The following is a 22965-nucleotide window of genomic DNA, read 5'->3' on the forward strand; positions in this document are numbered from 1 at the left end:
GCTAAGGGCATAGCAATGAACAAAACAAAGTCTCTGCCTTTATAAGGCATCCTAGTCAGGAGGAGGCAGAAAATAAACAAAACACAAATAAACACATAAGATTCAGGAAGTAATGTGTGCTATAAACATTATAGAGCAGGGATGGGCAGAGAGAGTGAGAAGAGGTTGCAGTGGCCAGGAGGAGCCTCTCTGATGAGGTGACATTGGAACAAAGTTCTGAAGGCTTGTGGATGTCCAGGGGGATGGGGTTCCAGGCCACAAGAACAGCCTGAGCAAGTGAGCTGAGTGGGGCTGAGCAGCGTGCACAGCAGCGCGGGAATGTGCTGGAGCCAGGAAGAAAGTGGTCAGAGGGCCAGGTCTCGCAGTACCTGGTCAGCCCAATCAGATGTTCCGATTTTATTCTGAGAGAGGTGGAAAGCCATTAGAGAAGTTAGAGACAGTGTGGCATAAACTGATTCGTGTTTTAAAAGCAAAAAAAAGTTTGCATTTGACAGGCTTCAGTTGTCCTGGCTGCTCCACTCATCATTGTCAACGGACCAGAGTCTCACAATGTTCACATTTTCTTTTTGCATTTATAGAACAGAATAAACAAAACATCGGCCTCCCTTTTATCATAAAGGCCCTCCTGATATTCCAAACCAGAGATCACTGTGTCTGGTTTTGCAACACCCTGAAGCCAGATGAAGCAGAGTTCTGAAAAAGTTCTCAAGTTTAATAAAACAAATTAATGCAAACTCATTTCACTTGAATAAAAGAAATTCCTTGCCACACACCACTTTTAGAAGGATAGGCTGGAGTAAAATGAAGTCAAATCACAGGGCCTGCACTCCAGAAAGGCTGCGATCACTAATTAATATCGGAAGGCCTAGCCGGGAAGAGGGTATGTTCTCCGTAATTTATTCATAAATTGCCAGCCTTTCCCAGACAACTTTTCAAATAAAACGTGACACTTGTTTAAATATTTACTGGCTTGTTGACCCATTTTTTTGTTGTTGTTAATTAGAATTTTTTTTTTAAAGGAAACAAACATTGTAACAGCAAATTAATCCAGACAGCCTTGACAGTGAGAGAGCTCAGCCTGGCGATGCTTAAGCATTTGTTGTGATGGGCCAAAATTGTTGTATCCGAGGGGAGAAATTAATTAGAAATATCAGAAATATCTCTGAATGTAAAAGGTTAAGGCTCACCCCTACCTCCGATCTGTGGTTATTAAATTAACACAATAGATGTGAAAACACTTGTTCTAAGTATAAAGAGTTTTCAGCAATTGTTTTTCTGTTATTTTTCCTTAAATGTGTGTTTAGCCTCAAACCTCCTTCTCCAAGAAGTGGTTGGCTAAACAATTCTGTAGCTGTTCCTGCAAAACAAAAAAGCTATTTTAAGATGTTGCATTTGAGTCTTTTGCCTTTTTTTAACTTTTAATGGCTTTGTGCTTTAGTAAGAGCATTCAGGTTAAGTTAACACTTCCTACTTGCTCCCCTCTGGGGCTTCTCCAAGCCAAGCTTAGAGGACCTTCAAGATCACAGTAACAGAGGGGTTTTATATCTCCTGACTACAGGCCTATGGACTCCAGCTGCCCTTGCCAAAAAAGAGTTTACTCAGAATGTCTCAGCAAAAATGACCCTGGCAGGAATTGTAGCCAGTGGCTACCATGACAACTGGTGTGATGACCACTTCCATTTGCTGGGCTGGGGATGGAGGAGCTGCAGGGGGCAGAAGCTGTCATGGAAAGGGTGGTCACAGAATTTCTCTAAATGGTCTAGATTTAAAGATACCGTTGCATGTGCAGGATGGTGTTAATTACAATGGCATGTCAAGTAAGTAGGTAGTTAGAGATAGCTAAGGGTTGAACATGCATCTAATCTTCACGAAAGCCAAAGAGGTAAATAACTTTGTGATCCACTTTTCTCTGATGAGGAAGCTGAGGCTCAAAGACTGGCTGACTCTTCTGCATCACTTCACTGTTTTGCCTTCGCTGGAGTTCTCAGCTGGAGATGAGGAAATGCCTTAACTCTGAAGCCTGGAGATTTCCCTCACTCCCTTTGATGCTTTGCAGGAAAGGTGACTCACGGCATCTCCTAGGGATGAACAGCCTCTCCTGCTCTCACATAAGTGCCCTGGCAGGTCAGCAGTCTAAACAGAGATGTAGGGAATTAAAGATAGATAGCTTCAAATCCTTTGCCACGTCTCCCATCAAAAAGTGAAATCTAGGGGCCAGCTCGGTGGGGCAGCGGCTAAGTGTGCATGTTCCACTTCAGTGGCCTGGGGTTTTCCGGTTAGGATCCCAGGTGTGGACATGGCACCACTTGGCAAGCCATACTGTGGTAGGCGTCCCACATATAAAGTAGAGGAAGATGGGCACGGATGTGAGCTCAGGGCCAGTCTTCCTCAGCAAAAAGAGGAGGATTGGCAGCAGTTAGCTCAGAGCTAATCTTCCTCAAAAAAAATTTTCTTTTTAATTTTTTTAAAAAATGAAATCTATTGCCCTTCTCTTCAAAGAATGAGGGCTGGCCCTGTAATTTGCTGTGACCACCAGAATGTGGCAGAGGTGAAACCATGTAACTTCCCAGGCTAGGCCTTAAGAGATCCCCAGCTTCTGGTTTTGTCTGCTTGGAACACTCCACCTTGGAACCCAGCCACGAAGAGGAGAAGCAAATTGCCTCCTATACTCATCAGCAGCCCCAGGTGAGCCCCTATCTGGCAGGCAGCACCCAGTGCCAGCCATGTGAGTGAGTCACCTGGGAGGTTCCAGCCCATTCAACAACACACGGAGCAGAAGAACTGTCCAGCGGAGCCCAGGCAACCCCAGAATCGTGAAAGATAATAAATGGTGGTAATAGTGGTTGTTTCAAACCAGTGAGTTTTGGAGTATTTTGTTCCACAGCAATAGATAACCAAAACAATCTGTTACAGTCTGTTTACACAGGATAATATCCTCTTAGACAGGAAAGATCTTGAAGATGTTGTATAGATGGTGCACCCGGCTCTGATTTGGCCAGATGAGAGCACTTCACTATGAGATCCCTCTTTTGCACCTTGGGGAGGATATCTTTGAGGAGCATTGGGTGTGTAGGAGGGATACCTGTGGCCCCTGTTGGAATACGGTACACTTGTTTCTTTCCACAGCATTCCTAGAACACTTTCATTACACACAATTACCTAGGTCCCATGAGCCCAGTGGGGCACTTGACTGAAGCCGGGGAACGGATCTGCCTCTCCCAGAATCAAGGAGGAAACAGTCTTGGAACTGATGCCCAGTGAGTTAAAAAGGGGCTGGGAATACAGCTTCTTACATACCCAATTTAAAAAAAAAAATGCTTTCGTTGTTGAATTGAGATGTCAGGAACGCCTCTGTCTCTTTGGCAAGTGACTGAATGTATTCCTTATTAAGTTATCGTGAGAGTTAAATGTGAAAATATATGTAAAGTTCTGAGCACGGTACCTGTGTGTTTTAGGTGCTTAATCAGTAAATACCCTTTTCGAATTTACGGTAGTTTTTGTTTCCACATTAAAATGGATCATGACTCTCTAATAGGTTTACCTCTGAAAAGGCAGCTAATATGTCATATTAGGTGAGCACATTCAAGAGGTGTTTTCAAACCTGTTGTTTTGACTTCGTGTAGCATTTATGGGACTCCTGCTAAATCAAAGTGATCCTCATAAAGTCCTAGGAGCTGGTGGATGGTCTTCGTCCTTGATGCTTTTTTCCATTCCCCTCTGAAAAGACGAGTAGCGCTGTTCTTCAAACTGTGTGGCATCATCATTTTTTTCAGCCTGACCTTTGGCAAAAGGCAGACTGTTCGCCAGCTGCTAGGACACAGAGCCTCTCACCAAGTGTAAATGGATGGAGGTCTCAGATCCATTTACACCTGATGGAGAGGCTTGCTTACGCCACTCTGGTGTGTATGCTGCTTGGATGTGTTTTCCCATAGACGTGTTCAATACAGCTCTCTAAAACTCTCCTTGCTTTGGACCAATTTCCATGGCAGATTTGCTAGGCTTTTGAGTTTCCAAAAAGATGGAATACCCTAACTCTAGCCTAGCCAACTAAATCACTGCCAATTTTGAACTCCAGTTTTGGAAGCAAAATTCGTTTTGGTGTGGTTTGGAGAGGCAAAGTCAGGGCTGCCGTTCTTTTTCTTGCAGGAGACACAACCCAACATTACGTTTTTTCAAAGAGTTAGAGGAGATGAGGCTGACACACTGAGGAGGGACAGAAATTTTATTTCTGCAGGTTCCTTAAGGCAATGGAGGAAGCTTAGCGGCCACAGGAGTCTAGTTAATGAGCAGGTTATACAATATTCATTGTGTTGAGTTTAACTCTTCAAACAGAACATCTAATTGTGAAAGAAAAAAAGCAGCTACATTACAGATGTTAAGACAACAAAGCTCGGGAAGAACTCCCTCTGTTGATAAAACTGTCCTTTCACAGCTTCCTCCACTCCCTGCTCACAGTGAATCCCTGTCATCAGCTATTCTCATTAGCTCTGTTCTGCCTGAGACACTCTACAGGGTCTAAGGAGGGCCGCTGAGAGGCCTGGGACACCGGGCTTCTCAGAGGATTGTTTTCTTGTCACCCACGGAGGGAGCGGTCCAGTTGTATTCGGCTTCAACCAAAACAAAACTGTTCTCCCCAATCTTCCTGACATGCACAATCTCACCACCATCGCTCCTGACAACAGCATCCCGGGCAGGCTCACTGAAGGACACTTCCGTCTGCTTGTGGCAATACTGGGTGTGCAGGTAGCAAAGGCCAGCAGCCAGGGCCATGCCCAAGGTGGCTGAAAGCCCAAGCAGGATTCCCAGCTGTGGAGTCCTGAGCTGGATCCCTGAAGGGTCACTGGCTCCCTCTTGCCCAACCTCAGGCTTTGGGTTGGTCTTCCTAGGGTGTCCCACTCTGCCCTCTCCATTTCCTTCCCCGACTCTGGGCTCCTTGTGCTTTGACTGAGGCAAGAAGCTAACAGAGGGCCTTGATGCCTCTGACTGGCCACCAGCAGCATGTGGCCTGGGAGTGGCAGAGGTGTGGAATACAGGGTTTGGGTTGGCTGCCACAGCCCCATTCCTAGTAAGTGCTTCAGAGGACCGGAGGCGCTGAGGATAGGTAGGATGGACAGTGTACAGAGGGGGCCTCATTACAGTCCTATTAGAGATCTCCATCTTGTCCTAGAAAAGCAAACAAAAAAAGAAGTCAAAGGAGCTGGTCTTCCCCTAAGCTGCCACCGAACTTTGCAACTAACCTGTGTTCCTTAAAGAAGCCTAGGCAGCAGCTGAAAACCCAGCCTCGTGCTTTCTCCTAAGAGAGCTCAGAGTAAAATGCCCAAGTAGATGAATATGCACTTGTTATAGATGGGAATGGGGCAGCTAATGGAAGCCCCACAGAGACAGCATGGAGGCCAGTTACAAGAATAAACTCAGGGTCCTCTAAGAGGCTTCCAGACCAATATGGGTGATTGTCATCTCAAGTGGCTGAAAGCTTTGAGTCTTTTTATACTAGGACTCATGCAAGAGGGACCATTTAATCTTGCTGTAGGTTCTGATAAATTTGAGTACGAATATTATATCATGTTTTATTTTGTGTCCTTTTAAGACTTCAAAGGAATAGTAAATCAGTGGGCATGTATATTTTACGCTGCCCATTGATCTAACCTCTGGGACCATACATGGTGTTTTAAGGCCAATGTTATGAAGGAAAGGGTGGGGTGTGGAGGAGAGAGGAATCATTAACCAAAGCTAAGTGGGAAAACAAATCACTAAAACCATCAGTTTCTACAATTGCCGATAACTTCAGAGACACTGCATATAATGGAAAGGCTGGTATTGATTAGTGAAACGATGCTGTGTGTATATCATACACTTGCTTCCTTCTCTCTAATTTTGGCTACTATTCTAACAGCTCTTATTTCCCAGCCTGGAACTTCCCACTCTGGGGTCAAAATACCAACCTCACTGCCCATGCACAACTCAGGCTGTTACCTGTGCATCACTATCTGAGGGCAGGCAAGTTTCTGAGGAATCAAAGCGTGGATCATCCTGAGTCCTAAAGGGAAGAAGAGAAGGGCCCACTAAGTATATGGATCAAAAAGCAATGCTTCCTATCTCTGCTATGTATATTGATAAAATCAGATTTTCTTGGAAAGACTCCTGATTTTGGAGTTGGGGACTGGAAGGGGAGAGGTGAGTCAAGATGGCAGCAAAGACTCAGTGAGTGCTTTTATTTGTTTTACATAAAACTTGTAAATTTACATAACTAAAATAGAAAATTATTTTTTTTACAACAGCATCTCTGAGACCTCACTCTGTCCAAGAAAGTAGTTTCCTCAGGCAGTTTTTACACCCACCCCTTCTGACCAGTAGTCATTCCACAGTGAAGGTTTCTTGGGCACGTAAGAATAAATATGGTAAGATCCTTTTCTGTCAGGCTCCAAGAAGTGTACATTTGCTCAGCACCCCAGTGTTTGGCCTCATCCCACCACCTGACTGAATGGCCCACCCCCTGGGGTGTTACCTGTGGGAGGTGCTAGGGCTGGAAGGAAAGCCCTCTGAGGAGAATCTCCCAAGGGCCACCAGCCTCTCCAGCCCACGGACATCCAGGGATGGTTCCAGGGGTGGGCTGCTGTCCCCACTGGGTGGCTGGCCATTGCTGACTGCAGTAGCTGTGTGTGAAGATGGTTGAAACAGAGTCTCTGCACCCCCAGGAAACTCTGTCACCCCAAAACTGGTGGGAACAGGATCTAAGCTGTCCTCCTCTGCAGGTCCAGTTAGGGCGACAGCAAAGACATCTGCGTGCTGCTGTAGAAGAGTGATGGGGAGACTGGCAGCTAGGGAGGGGCCCAAAAACACCACAGAGAGAGAGTGAGAGCATTTTCTTTGTCTTGATTAGCAAAAACAGCTACTATAATGGGCTAAGTACTAGAGACTTCAATGTGCCTTGAGAACAGACCAGTAAGTGTGAGACACTCAAAAGTGTCAAGAAAAAGATGATCTGCCCAGTAATACAAGCCTCTGACCAAGCAGCAAAGGACTCAATTTTTTACATCTTTTTGTCTGTGTGTGAGGAAGATTGGCCCTGAGCTAACATCTGTTGTCAATTTCTCTTTTTGCTTGAGGAAGATTGTCACTGAGCTAAGATCTATGTCAATCTTCCTCTATTTTGTATGTGGGACACTGCCACAGTATGGCTTGATGAGCAGCGTGTAGGTCCGCACCCAGGATCTGAACCTGTGAACCCCGGGGTATCCAAGCAGAGCATGCAAACTTAACCACCACACCACCGGGCCTGCCCTTCTTACATCTTTTTAAAGAGTATGTCCCTGGCTGGCCCTTCTGAGCTTGTGCATTCTTAACAGTTATACCCAGGAAATATAGAAACCTCTGTAACCACTATATTTTTTCTCGCCTCTACTCAAAACTGCTTCTAGCTAGAAAAAGAAAGTAGATCCTATAAGTCAAAGATTTTTAAAAGTCCTAGATCTTTCTTGCCATATCGTCAACACCAAGGTTTCCCCAGTGGTGATAACTTGAGCCTCTGCTGTGGGCAGAGACAAGATCATTGCCTACCACTGCCTCCTACCATCTCATTTCCCATCCATGACTGGCTGACATGATGGCCCAGAACATTAGAAATAGCGTCACACAGTGCAGCAAGCAAGCAAGCAAGCACTGGTTTTGGAGTCAGATTGTTGTCTGGGTTCGATTCTCCACTCTGCGAATTCCTGGTTTGGGGCAAGTCCTCCCAGAGCATCAGTGTCTTTTTTGCAAAATGGGACCAGTAACGGTAGCTACAGCTTAGAGTTATTGAGGGGGTAAAATAAAATCACAGATATGGAAGCATGAAGCACAGTGCCTGGCACACATGCGACGTGCACTGAGAGTTTACCACGGTTATATTAGGATGATGATGATGGTGTTCACAAAAAAAAAAAAACGTGTTGGCAAAACTTTCTCTGACCAGGGCTCCAAGTGGGTTAGATTGAATCTTTTTTTTTTTTTTTTTTGGTGCCACTTTGTTCCAAGGCCTTCATCACTCAAAAACATTGAGACTGAAGTGAAAAACAACGAAGCCTAACAGACACAAAGAATGTGGGAAAAGCTCAGACGGTTTTCGTCTCCTGCCTGAACTCTACATGCATTTGGACATTTTTCTGCAGACCCACTGTGTGCAGGGGATGCAGACGTGATGCAGATTGGTTATTGTTGTTTCTGAACTCAAAATCTAGGAAAGACTCTTAGATGTTGAACCTTCTAAATTACAGTGTGATGAGAGCTTTAAAATCAGAACTAAGGACGCAGTTACATTTGCCCACCAAGAAGTATGAGGAAAAGTTTTACAAAGGAGATATATGCACCACCCCCTGAAAGATAAATAGATCATCAGGAGGAACAGCCCAGTCTGAGGAAATGTCAGAAGGCAGACATGGAGCTATACAAACAGATCATGCCTAATAGGGTCAAAGTGTCCCAAGGCTCTGTTGGGAAATAAGTTTGAGAAATACAATATACCATCTTCCCAATGTGAAAATTCATAATTCACACCTGCCTACTGAAGTCTTCTTACAGTTAAGAAATCTACTTCTCTTTGTTAGATGACCCCTCCTCCAACAAACACACATGCACCCACGCACATGCACGCACGCTCCTTTTTCCTTTGGGAAACAGTAGGGTTTGTGTAAAGGAAAGGGCAGGAAAACAGGCTGGGTACAGAAGGGGAGTGAGGTTTGGAACATAATAAGGAGTTTATCCTGTAGTTGCTCAGACTGGAGTCTGTCACTCCCTGGGGGACAAGGTTCCCAGCAGGGTCAACCATCAGAGAGACTACAGGGTGAACACGAGGCAACATCCTGAAGGCTCACTTTTATTCATATTCATATTAAAACAAACATGCCTGGGATTCGAATGCAACATTTGCATGATTTATAAAACAAAACATGAGACTTCAAATACATGTTGGGTTTGCAGGTTCTTCAGACCACACTCTGAGGCCCTGAGATCTCTAATCTGCTTTGAGGACCACCTTGGCAGAAACGGTAGAGGAGCACTGCTGGGCAATGTGGGGAAGGCAAAGGTTTTGGTCACAGGCAGAGTATAGAAGGCCGCCCCGGGTCATCTTTGTGCCTGGGTCTGATAGACGGAGCAAAGTCAGGGATTCAAATCGGATCCTAGCTGTCACATGTTAGCCAAGAATAAGGGAAAGTGGGGTTGAGTGGATCAAACACTGGCTTTTCTGTGCAAGTGACCGTTGCCTTTATGAGTGTGTCTGTTCACAGCATTTAACTACAAATAAATAATGAAAATGAATTCCATATCAGCAGGGAATTTCACAAAGGTCAAACACGCTCTAGCTGGTTGGTTTTTTTTTTCAGGTGTTCATGGGCCAATGGGGTCTAAAGTCATGTGGTGAACCAGGAAAAAGTCCATTGCCATTGAAACAGCCTCTCATTTCTGATTCTGTTCTCCAACCCAGGCTGCAAAGAGCCATCTACCTACATGTAGAAAGTAACAGTAAAAACTGGAGGAGATTTTGGGGCCAGCTTGGTGGCGTAGGGGTTAAGTTTGTGCGCTCCGCTTTGCAGGCCTGTGTTCCCCTGCCCAGGTCGGGTGCAGGCCCACACACTGCTTAACAAGCCATGCTGTGGCAGGAGTCCCACATATAAAATAGAGGAAGAACGGAAAGGATCTTAGCTGAGGACCAATCTTCCTCCAAAAAACACACAACTGGATGAGTTTTTATAAAAAAAGAAGAAAAGATCATTTATTTCTTGTGCGCCCTGTGTAGCTGCAGGGGTCTGAGGAAAAGAGCTGAAATATTGTGATGATTGGTAAATGTGGGGGTAGGGGGAGGAGTGCGCTGTTTGGAGGGTTTGCAGCAAAGTTCTGCCTCTCCGCTCCAGGGCCCAACTTAATTTGTGAGGTTGAGCCGGACAAAGTGTGTTTGCTGCAACAAACACAGCAATGGCAATCTGTGTCATCACGGCCCTCCTGCTCACAGCTGTTATCACGTCCCCAAGAACGGGGGCAGTCGGCCAAGGCAGGTGTTTATTGCTTGTGGTGCAGGAACTGGAAACTGGCAGGAGTAACTTTTAAGTGAAAATAGATAACTATAAACATAATGATGCTAATTAGGCTAGCAAATACCGTGGCAAGCTGTACCTGGGGCGGTTCCTTCCACACCCTCCGGCCTCTGCCCTGGGGTTGGCATCCGTGAGCCCGGCTCCACACGGCCGGCGGAATGGGCTCTGCTGTGTGTCTGCTGAGACACAACAGATGATTCAATCCTTGCCCAGTAAATGAAGTACGACTGGACTACTGATAAACTGTGGAAAAAGCAGGCAGAGGCATTCGAGGATTTAGTTTCCCTGAAATAATACCTCGGGCCATCCTAATAGAAAGGCGAGAACAAACAAAAAGATAAAGAACAAAAGTTTAAACGAACAGAACCAAAAAGAAATGACCGTATTATCCTTGGGGGAGTCCATTCTTTTCATAAACAAACTCGATAGCAGCAAATAATTAAAATAGGAGAGGATATGTACCAATCAATTACCCTCCTAAATAGAGTCATTAAAAATCTCTTGACTAAAAGGTGTTTTCTTAAACTGTTTAGAGTCAAAGGTTTCATCTTCAACTTTAATATTAGCCATTACTGGTATATTGTTAATCGAATTACACTGTTAATTCAAAATTTTGTTCTATTGTATAATCATACAATTCGAATTGCAATTGTAGATTCTATTGAAAATTAGAGATAAATCATTAATACTCTAAATAACATTTTGTATACATAATGCCTTTCTCCAGTAAAAATCATTTTCACAAACATTATCTCATTTATCCACCCCCAAAATTCCCTACTGAGGTAGGGATTACTGGCAAGTGTCATTTTTCTCACTTTAAATAAGGCAGTTATAAAAACGTGATTGATTTAGCAGCGGTCATGCAGAGAGGTAAGGTGCAAGTCAGAGGCGTGGTTCAAGCCTCAAACAGATCAATGTTATCGTGGGAAAGGATCTGGGAGGTGAGAGAGCATTGGGTGACTTTGCGAGAGGCTTCTGATCAAGTGACTTGCCTGTCAAATGGAGATAATAGCTTCTAGACTACTTCCCATGTAGCACATAGCAGCTATGATAATAACCTGGAAATAGAAATGGAGGTGCTTTGGGAAATGAAAGTACCTGTACAGATGTAAGGACTTCAATCAACACACACCCTCTGCGTTGGATCAGAACCAAAGCCACAGCAGATGTTGGGTTACACCAACAGTCAAGTGGGCACTGGCCTTTCCAAATGGGCAAAATGGTTAAGGCACAGCGCTTGCCTCCTTGCTGTCCTGCTGCTGCATTAGGCCACCAGGAAGGGATGGAATAGAGACACTGAGGGGTGGGGGCCCCATGACTCGTCTCTGTTCCCCAGAGGAACAGAGGGGAAAGCCAGGAGGGGAAACACGGGGTCTGGATGCCTCCACCCTCAGGCACAGCCTCCATGTTATATACATGAGAGTGTGGGGAAAAGAAACTGAAGAACACACATCCTTTCCTACAAGCAAAAGAAAAAGTCTTTCTTGGAAAATGCAAGTGTCTGAAAAGAATGTCAAAGCTAGTGTCTCATTTTGAGTACTGATGATGCTTGTACAGTACTTACTGTTGCCAGGAACTGTTCTAAGTGCTTTGCATATATTGGCTTTTTCACCTTCGCACAGTCCCATGAAGTGGGTACTGTCATTATCACATCCAGTTAACAGACAACAAACCAAGGCACAGAGACTTCTGTGACTTTCCCTGAGCCCAGGAAAGTGTCTACTTGTCTGTGTGCCTCAGTCCCTCTCTTTCTCAGCTCTTTCCCTACCTTCCCACCAGCAGCTCTAGTCAGAATTTCCTGGAGAGACTGGCCAAGATTCATCTGGGCCCAGAAGAAGAGGAAATCACAACCCTGGACCATGGACTATGACAAAGGGTGAGCTGGGGACAAATTTTTTTTTTAGTTACGCTCTGCATAGGCTCTAGCTGGGGCAGCCCCCGTGACCCTGTCCTTGCTATAAGGTGGCCAGAGGTAGGGAACAGGCAACTTGAAGGAAGGAGAAGCTGCCCTGTCTTCAAAGGGGAAGGCTCAGTGACTAAGAACCAGCACTCCACTGTCTCTTACAGGAATCTGATGTCCCCGACAGGCTGGGCAGGGGCCTTCCACTCGAACGACAGGTTTCTCTTCCGAGACTTGTCAGAGTGGGTGACGGTGTCAGCCTCTTCAAAACAAGTCATCAGTTTGGACTGAGGAGGAACGAAAACGAAAGTGCCTGCTATTTGATGATCAGACACTCTTCGAGCCTGAAGCAGAAATCCCATGAAATTACGACCGCTCCTCACAGTCACTGCAACAGAAAACATTCATTCAAGGTGAGCGCCTGACATAGTTCCATTCGGCGATTTCAGATGGGGCTTTTCAAAACTGAAAGCTTAAGACCAGCCCCCAGAAAGTAAACAATTCATTAGGGGAAAAAAAAAAGTTGAAGTGTTATTTCCCACCCAAAATAAATTCCATTTGAATCAAAGATAGGTGAAAACAAAATACAAAAGAACTAAAAACAATGATTTGGTTTTGTTTTGTTTGGTTGTTTGATTGGGGCTTTTTTGGTGAGGAAGATTGGGCCTGAGCTAACATCTATTACCAATCTTCTTTTTTTTTTTTTAATCTCCCCCAAAGCCCCCAGGACATAGTTGCATATCCTAGTTGTGGGTCCTTCTAGTTCTTCTATGCGGGACGCTGCCTCAGCATGGCCTGATGAGCAGTACTAGGTCATGCCCAGGATCAGAACTGGCAAATCCCGCAACCCCGGGTCACTGAAGTGGAGCGTGTGAACTTAACCACTATGCCACAGGGCCGGCCCCTTGTTTGTTTTTTAATACTGGAGTTAGGAATGCCTCTGTAAGCAAAACCCAGTAGCCATAAAGGAAAAAGATGATTTTTAAAAATTCTGAATATGGAAGAAATCAAAAGACAAATGATAAACTGAGAAAAGTATTTGTAAGTTACAAAACTGACAAATATACAGAGTTATAGGGAATTAAAAAAATGACCAAATCCAAAATTATCAAAGGGCACAAATAGAAAACAAAACAGGTACAATCATATTTTAAAAAATAATTACAAGGGCCAACCCAGTGGTGTAGTGGCTGAGTTCACTGCTCTGTTTTGGTGGCTTGGGGTTTGCCAGTTTGGATCCTCAGTGTAGACATACACATCACTTGTCAGGCCATGCTGTGACGGCATCCCAAAGAGAAGAACTAGAACAACTTACAAGTAGGATGTACAACTATGTACTGAGCTTTGGGGAGGAAAAAAAAAGAGGAAGATTGGCAAGAGATGTTAGCTCAAGGCCAATCTTCCTCATAAAAAAAAAAATTACAAATGAGACACTCTTTTATACCTATCACATTAACAAATTTTAAAATGTGTAATTATAACCAGTATTGATAGGACTACGGAGAAGGTAGGGCCTTCATTCAGTAGTGCTAGAACTATAAACCAGGCAACTCTTTGAGGGGGTAACCTGATCGTATTTTCCATATTTAAAATGCAGTTACCTCTGACATATGCTACAACATGGATGGACCTAGAAAACATTAGAGTAATTGAAATAAGCCAGGCCTAAAATGACAACAATTGCATGATTCCACTTATATGAGGTACCTAGAGTAGGCAAATTCATAGAGACAGAAAGAGGACTAGAGATTACCAGGGCCTGGGGGAAGAGAGGGATAGAAAGTGATTGTTTAATTGGGTACAGAGCTTCTGTTTGGGATTATGAAAAAGTTCTGGAAACGGATAATGGTGATGGTTTTACAACATCGTGACTGTATTTAATGCCACTGAATAGTATACTTAAAATTGGTTAAAATGGTAAATTTTATATTACGTATTTTTTTTACTATTTTTTACTTTTTCTTTTTTTTTTTTAAGGAAGACTCGCCCTGAGCTAACATCTGTGCCAGTCTTCCTCTACTTTGTATGCAGGTTGCCTCCACAGCATGGGTGATGAGTGGAGTAGGTCCACACCCAAGATCCGAACCTGTGAACCCAGGCAGCCAAAGCAAAGTGAGCAGAACTTCAACCGCTCGCCACGGGGCTAACTCCCCTATGTTACGCATATTTTAACTACACACACACACACACACACACACACACACGCAAAATGCAGTTACCCTTTGATCTACCAATTTCACTTGTAGGAATTTTTCCTACTGACATACCTGCATAAATAAGTATGGCAAACACTGAGGTTCACGACCCAGCAGCCTTTCTCCACTTATTCTCTGCTAAGGGAACCCAGACGTTACAGTTTTCCATGCATTTGAACTTTTATTAATAAACGTTTTACAAATATTTAGTGTTATTATTTAACACCAGGCACTGTACGAGGCCTTGAGTATACATCCATGAACAGGATAACATACATGGTCCTTACCTTCAAGGAGCTCACAGATTAGTGTGGGATCCCAGCAAAAAAATGTGTAATCAGAACACAATTCTCACTGAGTCCACATGGTGCTCCCTTGAGCCCTTTATTATATACATTGTCTGAGGGCTGGCCTCATGGCCTAGTAGTTAAGTTTGGCGCGCTCCACTTTGGCGACCCGGGTTTGGTTCCTGGGCGTGGACCTACACCACTGTAGCCACACGAATACTTCTCCAACCACATTTAGCTGCCACCTTCAGCATCTGCAGCTTCCTTCCCTGCCTTTTCTAGCTGGCACCTTGGGAGCTTGGTCCAAGGTAGGCAGGTGTGACTCTGAGGAGTGTGTGTGTGTGTGTGGGTGTGTTGGGGGGCAGTAGGGGTTGGTGGAAAGGCCCCTGGAAGGCTACCCTCAACCAATAAATACCCTACTCCTTCCATTCTCCTGAGAGGTGATTCAGAGGTGTGTTTCATGTGGTTTCTCAGAGAGTCTCCACTGGAACTGAGCCCCAGTGTGTCGCCCACAGCAGTGACCTGCTCTGTTTCATACCTCTTATTGGCGTCTCCCTCTTCCCTGTCTCCCTGTCCCCTCTTCGTCATCTGTGCTTCCTGGGAGCACCTCCCAAATAAACCACCTGCATTCAAGTTCTTTCTCTGCTTTTCTAAGCTCCTAAACTAAAATAGCAGCAAATACTCTTTTCACTCCCCAAATAATTTTAGTTTTAAATAACGAGGAAAAAAGTTTATTTCTCACACACACATGATACATAAAGTTTGTTCAGGATAACTATATTTATATCTTATAATAAGGAAAAAATAATTTTTTATAATGATGTCATTTGTGCCCTCTTATGAAGATTAATGTCAATATAGAGATTAGTTATGTGGTTTTCATGATACAATTATTTCATGCTTATTTTTGGCCACATAATTGCCTCTTAGGATTAAGCCAAACTTCAGCCCAGGAAACTCCTGCCTGGGACAAACACAACTCGAGATTTGTCACTAGGGCCCTGAAGCTCCTCAGGGCCTCAAAGCCTCTCCCGTACGTACCTGGAACTGTGTCACCTGGTGAGTAGGAAGACCTGCTGGTGTGAATGGTGATGTGGTGGGTCCCAGGGTCCTGAGGCTGGGCTCCAATATGCTTGGGCTGCATGTCCTCACAGGCCACCAAGCCGGCACCGTGGGAAAAGGCAGATGAGCAGGAAGCCAGGCAGAGGGTAGCACAAGCCCAGCCTGTGAGGGCAGCGGGGACCCTCATCCTGCCCTTTCCTGGGTCATGAGAAACAACAGCTTCAATCCAGATACTACTTAAGAAAATGGTATGTCGTCTTTTTGAATGTGACTGACCAGAGTCCACACTGCCTTTGAACCTGAAATGCTGTTAATGCTGCCTCCCCAGACGCAGGTGCCCAAGGTCAAAAACAAAAAGACAGGCCAGCCTATACGGAGTATTTCCTTTCTAAACCCTCTTTTTTTTAAACCTCTCTTCTCGTAACTTTCTCATAAGACCACACTGCTTCTTTTTAAAGAGAGAATTTAATAATTAAGTCAAGGAAACAGAGCCAGAAAATGTTTGTATCCTACAGAGAACTCCTTACAAGCTGTCTGATACCAACGGCAGAGTGAGCTATGAAATATTATTGCTAAGTGAGACACCAATATTCCAGCATGGCAAGTGCTGGCTTGGATTAGTGTCTTATCTCTTAATTGCAAACTAGAGTTAAATGCTACAAAACGTCTGCCACCTATCAATTATTTAGAGGTGATTGCTAAATTTGCAATGCTTTGATATCTCCTTGTCCTTTCTCCTGTTGACCGTTTTTAGTTATTTCACCACTTTTTTGCAGAGAAGATGAACAAAGAAAGTTATACTCAAGCTGATTTCTTCCATACCTTCTTAAATATTCTGGCAAAAAAACTGGCTCAGGAATAGAATAAAACGATCAGATAAAATAACATTTATAGAATAAATTTCATTTTTGTTTGCCACCTTTAATGCCCGTCAACAGAAAGAATTAAAAGTTGACTGTGTAAAGAAGTTCACAGATGAAAATAAAGTGAGAGAGAGCAAATAAGATAGGTGAAATCTCTTTGAATAAATATTCAGGACTGTTGGGCATTTTTATTTATTTTTTATTTTATTTATTTATTTATTTATTTATTTATTTTTGAGGAAGATTAGCCCTGAGCTAACTACTGCCAGTCCTCCTCTTTTTTGCTGAGGAAGCCTGGCCCTGAGCTAACATCCGTGCCCATCTTCCTCTACTTTATATGTGGGACACCTACCACAGCATGGTGTGCCAAGCGGTGCCATGTTCACACCCAGGATCCGAAACGGTGAACCCCAGGCCACGGAGAAGTGGAACGTGCGAACTTAACCGCTGCACCACTGGGCTGGGCCAGGGCATTTTTAAAAAATTGTTTTTATAGTCCTATGCACACGTATTTTAAAAGTTCTGCTAATACTTTGATCTAAGGAGCAATGTAAGGCAACAACAGCCTTCCATTCTAATAAGTTGGTTTTAAAATGTAAAAATAAAATGTAAAAATTTAGTGAAACTAGCTCTAAAAGCAGTAGACTAAGGAGATAATCCATACTCCCATCCTATCTTCACAGATCGCCACTCTTTACATGGACCAGACAAAGAGAGACACAAGGAGTATGACCCATAACTCAGATCGCTTAGACTTGTCTTAAGAGTCCTTCAGACAATACCTTTCTCTGCTAGGTTTGCTTTCCATGAGGCACTGAAAGTCAAAAACCTCTACACCACAAGGGAGCATTCCGACAGCTTCCCAGACACGTTAGGAGATAACAAATGATGAGCTGTAAAAGCGTATTTTCAGTTGAGGAGACTCAGGGCTCTTCCTATTTTGTTTCAGAAGGGCCACAGAGAAAATGCCCCCTGAGCCCTTGTTGATGGCAGAAGATGGTCTCCTCTTCCTCTCTCCAAAGGCAGATCAAACACAGATGCCTCTGGAGGAAGGGGGTGAGGGCCATGTCCCACAGCTCATGGCCACAGCCAAATCCCCCCCTTTCCCACCAGCACGTTGCCTAACTGAACCCAGAAAAGCATCCACTTACCTAGGAGCACACTTGCCTTCAGGCTTGATGGAACGGCCTCCCCCCTCAGAGCTGCAAAGACACATCCTTGAAACAAGTCTTTTCTTCTCCCTTCAGCATCTCCTCTAATGGGCAGGATACCAGCTGTTACCGCTAATCCTCGGCATCCATAGGAACTGCCCCTCCGTGTCCAAGTCCAGCCTTAATCGCATTGGTTTTCTCTAAGACCACATACACATACTCACACAGTTTCCACATCAACATTGTTCAAGGCTGTGTGAAGAATTAGAAAGAACTGGAACTGGTTTTGCACACGACTGGCATTGGCATCCTCAGCAGGAGCCGGATGCCTTCATCTTGGTCTCCCTGGCAAGAGGAGAATGATTGAATCAAATCTCAGCATTCTCTGCTTCTGAGTCAATGTAGGCTGAAGAAGTTAACCCTGGTGAAGTGGGATTGATGTCATGGCCAGAGAGCAATGTTTGGTACAAAAAAGTACCACAGCACACTCCCTCCCCTATGAATTGCACTAAAGCTGGATTTCACAAATCTGGATGCATATAAGAACCACCTGAGACACCTGATCATAGCATAGCTCCTGTAGTGGTTCTCAAAGTGGGGTCCCCAGAGCACAGCATCAGCATCATGTGGAAGCTTGTTAGAAGCACACATTCCGGGACGCCACTCCACACCTACTGGATCAGCAACTCAGGAAGACAGCCAACAACCCAGCCCTCCAGGTGATTCTGATGTAAGTGAAATTTGAGAAGTGCTGGTATAGATTCCCCAGGCTTCTCTCCAGACTGTGAAATCTGAATCTGCAGGAGAGAGTATTGGTTTTATTACACACCCCGGGAGATTCTTATGACCAGGCAAGTTGGGAAAACACTGAATTGAAGAAACACCACAAAGTCAGTGAAACCACCAAGCCTCTAGTGGACCAATGCCATCGAGGATTTATTGATAAAGATGCCAGGCTTCTGAAAGGATATTTGACTAATTACAATAAAAGTTATTAATATGAGTATCTGAACACCAACTTGGTGTTAGGCATTTATTTGGGCAAAACCAAAGATGCATTAGACACTATCCCAAATCCACAGACACAGCAAAATGGAGGAGACTCAAAAGGTTACCTAGTGTATGAGCCCATTCATATAACATTCTGAAAAAGGCAAAATTATAGGAACAGAAACAGGCCGGTGGTTGTCAGGGGCTGGGGTTGTGGGGAGGAGTGGCTACAAAGGGCACTCGAGGGAATTTTTTGGGGGATGGAACTGTTCTGAATCTATTGTGGTGGTAGTTATACAACTGTATGAGCTTATTAAAACTCATAGACTGCACACCAAAAAGTGGATTTTACTGTACATAAATGAAAAAGTAGAATAAACAAAAAATGATGGTGACAAATATACCCAAATAACTATTAGGCAAAAGAAAACTGGTTTATCACAAAGGAGTTACAGGAGATTAACTCTCTAAGAGCCCAAACAAGTTTCGCAGAGGTTACATTTCAACTGCGTCTTAAACACTGAGCAGAACTTTTCCTGGCAGCGAAGAATGGAGAACATTCTAGAATAAAAGGAATGTATTGAATACTTTTTACGGCATGCCCTGACCACAACCCCTTGTAGAGTCTCACTATTCAAAGTGTGGTCCATAGACCGTAGCATCAGTATCACCAAGGAGCTGGTTGGAAATGCAGAATCTCAAGGCCCCACTGCAGATCCACTGAGTTAGTTTCCACGTTTTAACAAGCTCCCCAGAGGATTCATAGGCACAGTAAGGCCTGGAAGCACTGTTCTAGAGAATCTGCCCAGATTTTAGCCCTTGAAAGAGCCCCTACATACCATATGACAACCCCCTCACCGTGACTGATTGGTCAGAGATGGCCACTTTACCCAAGACCCGTCAATCATTGACTGGGCAGCAACCAACCAAGCTGACTTGAGAATCTGGACTTTTCAAGAAACACAGATCATTTGAGCTAAAAGGTTAAGGAAAGGTAGGATTGGAATAGGTGACACGGCAAGCCAAACTGAATTTCATTTCCAAGAGCTCTCTGGAATGTACTCCTTCCCCTTTATTGGAACTAGTTTGAGAGGGCTTTTGTGCATTTGCTTACTTGTTTTTGTTTTTCCACCTATGACACTTGACTATGGAGTCCTGGAAAGGTTCTGGCATGTTCGAGACATGCCTGGAAAGGAGGCTGCGAGGGAGGAGGAAAGCAAGGCTGAGAATTGTAGCAATCAAACTCTGAAGGGACTTGTATATCCGAGTGAGGAGATCGAACCATATTCTGTGGGAAATAAGGAGCTACTGTGGCTGTGTAAGCAGTAGAGTAGTGGGACAGGCCGTTGGGATTCCGTAAAGACAGTTTTGGAAACAGCTGGAGAGCCAGAGGCTGTGGAGGAGGCTGCTATACTAAGGTCAGTAAGAAATGATGAGGTGAACAGTGACGATGGGGCTAACGAGAGGGATGGGCTGAGATCACTTGGAGGTAGAGTTGGGATAATCTGGTGACCGACTGAAGGCGAGGTGTCCAAGAGAGAATCCTAACACAGATGGTGCAGGGTGATACGGAGCGGGGTCTCCAGGCTGACAGTGGTCAGCGTGATGGTTTGACGATTAGGCCTCGTCTCCATTCCAGGAAAGCCTAATGAAATGAGCGACTTAAGGGGCATAGCACTAATTTAGAGACGACAGTTCTATCCTTGTCATGTCGGTTTTGGGGCCAAGCTGCTTAGCCTGTCATGGCGAATGTAAAGACTCTCTACCCTAGAAAAAGAGGAGGCTGCACTGCCTTGGCCTAGGACTCCAGTACTTCCTACGCAGTGAAATCAAACTGATCAGATCTGGCTCCTCTAAGCTGTCACACCAGGAAGGAGGAAAGCTCAATCTTCGGTTAAGTCATGAGAGAACCTGGGAGGCCTAGATAATTGGGGTGGGAGCCTTCCATTGCTGCTGCTGTCCCAGTTTTCCCAATCACATGAAGGCAGTTAGTTCAGAAGCTTCCATGCTCAAGTCTTCAGCCAGGCTGGGGGCTGCACGTCCCCAGATGCACAGTGTGGCCCTGCCCCCTGAGGGTCTCCCACCCTTGGTACTCCTAGGAGTGGGGCACAGATTCCTGCTGCTGGGGGGAGCGTGCCTAACCTCCCCTCCACTCCCTTCCCAGTCTTAGGGCCAAAAGTCTCCCGGCTCTCCTTCCCCGTCTCCCAGGGGACCCGGCATAACCTACCTACCACAGGTAGAGGGTAATCTACCGCACTTCTGCTTTGGCCCTGCAACCCCAGCTCCCTGAAGCAGAGGCCTCAAAAGGCCCAGCCACCAGGCGAGAGAGGACGTGGCAAAGAGGTAGAGAGAGCACACACAAACAGCTCAATAAATAATCCTGCCATTCACCCATGAAGTAGTTCCTGTTGTTGGAAACCAGGAGGATGCCTTCCCCTGGACATGACCCTCATTGCCTGCCACCCACAGCCTCTGATGAGCTGGCAGCATGCCCTGTGCTACTCTCTCCCCAAAGCTGGTCAACCAGTTAGTAAGTTACCTCATTAATATTCACAACACTATGAGGTCCCAGTTATTATTATCCCATTTTACAGGTGAGGAAACCAAGTCACAGCATTTACATAACTTGCCAAAGGTCACAGAGCTTTCAGGCTGTGATAGATGTGGTCTCTCACCACAGCTTTGCCACCGACCACCTGTGAAATCTCATCTACAGAATGGAGGTAACTGTAATTCTTGTGCCTACATCCCAAAGTTCTTGTGACGTCTCAAAGAGGTAATAAATAATAAGCAGTTAGCTCAGCACGGGGTTTGACACAAAGGAAGAGCACAGACAAGTTTTGTTTGGGAAAGAAAACTGGCTGAGCTAAAGATGATGGAGCCTGTGCACAGAGAGGAGATGCTTCTGTGCCTGTGGCCCAGAGAGGGGGCCAGAGAGTGTGACTGTGAGAGACGGCAAGAGGGGAAGTGAGAACCAGAGAGAGAGCAAGAGAGCGAGGCTCCTCGGGCGTTCGGATTCACCCCTCAACCTCAGAGTTTCCAATGTGAAGGAGGCCCAGTGCGGGAAGTAAGAAAACATTGGGTTTCTGTTTGAATCTGCTTCAGTCACCTCACACTAGCAGTTAGGCTGGGCTTGATATATTAACGTGACTAAATCGTTACATTAACATCACGTGGCCCTGACTAGAACAGTTACTTTAATGTCATACACAAGAAGTCTCGTGGTGGGATTTATGGTTACAAATCAGAAGCTTTGTGTCCTTTGGCAAATCACTTAACTTCTCTGGGTTGCCTCAGGTATAAAATAAAAGGTTTGAATTACTAAATCTCTTAGATTTCTTCCAGCTAGAGAATTACACATATTCTTCAAGTTTTATTTTAGTCATAAAGGTATGCTGGCACATATTACCAGCATTGACACCATCTCATATCACTCCTGGCTCAGGAGTTAGCCTTGAACAAGTTTTCACAACTGCCCATTGAATCCTCAGAAAGGAAGCACCAATAGGTCAACAGAGCTCTCTGTTCCAGTCCCGTCTCTGGGTCCTTAACTCCAGTAGACACGTGGACAAAGCCTTCATTTTCAGAGTTCTCTGGAAATGGATCATGTGCCTTTGGTAACTCGTTAACAGCCTTTTTCCCTTTTTCCTGCCTTCATCATGAATTTCCACTGAAATTGACTACTGTTTTTACATAGACGCTGGCTATTCTAGCATCAATATTGTAGTGAGCATTTTAATACTTACCTAGATAATTTTTTCTAAAGCCTACAGATTTCTGGAGTGCTGGGATAATCTGTGTAAAAACGAGAAAAATTCTCACAATTTTCTTCAAACTCAACTTTAATTTTCTTAGAAATGGGAAATCAATGGACATTTATGGACATTTAGCAGGTTTGTTGACTTTTGCTTCATTCTCCATGCTACTGTGCACTTTCTTCCGTTAAAAAAAGGAATGGTTTAGTGCTCTTTTTCTGCCCAATTTCTACTCCATTTTCCCCAATAAAGAACAATACAAACAGGACATTAAAATTAATCAATATTTGAACACTTATTATTTGCAAAGCGATACTCTGCTGATGCAAGAAAGTATCTAGGAGCTGACATTTTACTTGGTGGCAAGATGCAGAAGAAAGAGCTCTAAAGTCAGACACCAAGTCAGCTGTGTGACCTTGGACAAGTTCATTAATGTTGGTGAGCCTCAGTTTTTCCCATCTGTAAAGTGGGGGAGACTATTAGAATTCTCACAAGAATGTTGTAAGGACTAGATGTACTAGCACAATGATGCACACCAAAAAAAGAAAGCTCTTATCAGAAGGGGGGAAAAAGCCAGGCTACCAGAATTTAGAGTAGAGAGGGATATTTGAACAAGGAGCAAGAAAAGATGCTTGATCTTGGAGGTTAGGTGGGTTTGGATGGATAGAGAGGGGTAACGGAACACACAAAAC

At 44.5% G+C, this 22965-nt stretch overlaps 1 protein-coding gene and 1 long non-coding RNA gene across 3 annotated transcripts; one reads left to right on the plus strand and one right to left on the minus strand.

The window, feature by feature from the left end:
• Positions 1 to 4207: 4207 nt before the first annotated feature.
• REELD1 (reeler domain containing 1) lies at positions 4208 to 17873 on the minus strand. 2 transcript variants are annotated; one of them, XM_005607823.4, is made up of 7 exons: positions 17529 to 17873; positions 15494 to 15712; positions 12136 to 12358; positions 10147 to 10310; positions 6506 to 6818; positions 5974 to 6037; positions 4208 to 5163 (listed from the first exon to the last, which is right to left on the minus strand). In XM_005607823.4, exons 2-7 carry the CDS (start codon positions 15699 to 15701, stop codon positions 4555 to 4557), a joined length of 1581 nt encoding a protein of 526 aa, XP_005607880.1. In that variant the 5' UTR covers positions 15702 to 15712; positions 17529 to 17873; the 3' UTR covers positions 4208 to 4554. The 2 variants fall into 2 exon arrangements, with proteins under 2 accessions (XP_005607880.1, XP_070113931.1); XM_070257830.1 differs by lacking the exon at positions 17529 to 17873 and having other exon boundaries at positions 15494 to 16767.
• Positions 5990 to 14368, plus strand: LOC138921918 (uncharacterized). Its single transcript, XR_011434919.1, has 3 exons — positions 5990 to 11946; positions 12138 to 12383; positions 13948 to 14368. It is a non-coding gene; the product is annotated as an uncharacterized lncRNA (long non-coding RNA).
• Positions 17874 to 22965: the final 5092 nt, after the last annotated feature.

This window comes from Equus caballus, chromosome 2 (assembly GCF_041296265.1).
Source record: "Equus caballus isolate H_3958 breed thoroughbred chromosome 2, TB-T2T, whole genome shotgun sequence".
NCBI classification, from domain to species: domain Eukaryota; kingdom Metazoa; phylum Chordata; class Mammalia; order Perissodactyla; family Equidae; genus Equus; species Equus caballus.

Bases quoted from the DNA above. Each gene is read 5' to 3' on its own strand.
- REELD1 (XM_005607823.4), bottom strand. From the start codon at position 15,701: ATGAGGGTCCCCGCTGCCCTCACAGGCTGGGCTTGTGCTACCCTCTGC. The intron at 6,819-10,146 runs GTACAGCTTGCC...GCCCCTCCCTAG, and splicing joins TGTGGAAGGAACCGCCCCAG to CTGCCAGTCTCCCCATCACT. The intron at 5,164-5,973 runs GTAACAGCCTGA...TTGCTTTTCTAG, and splicing joins CCTCAGATAGTGATGCACAG to GACAAGATGGAGATCTCTAA.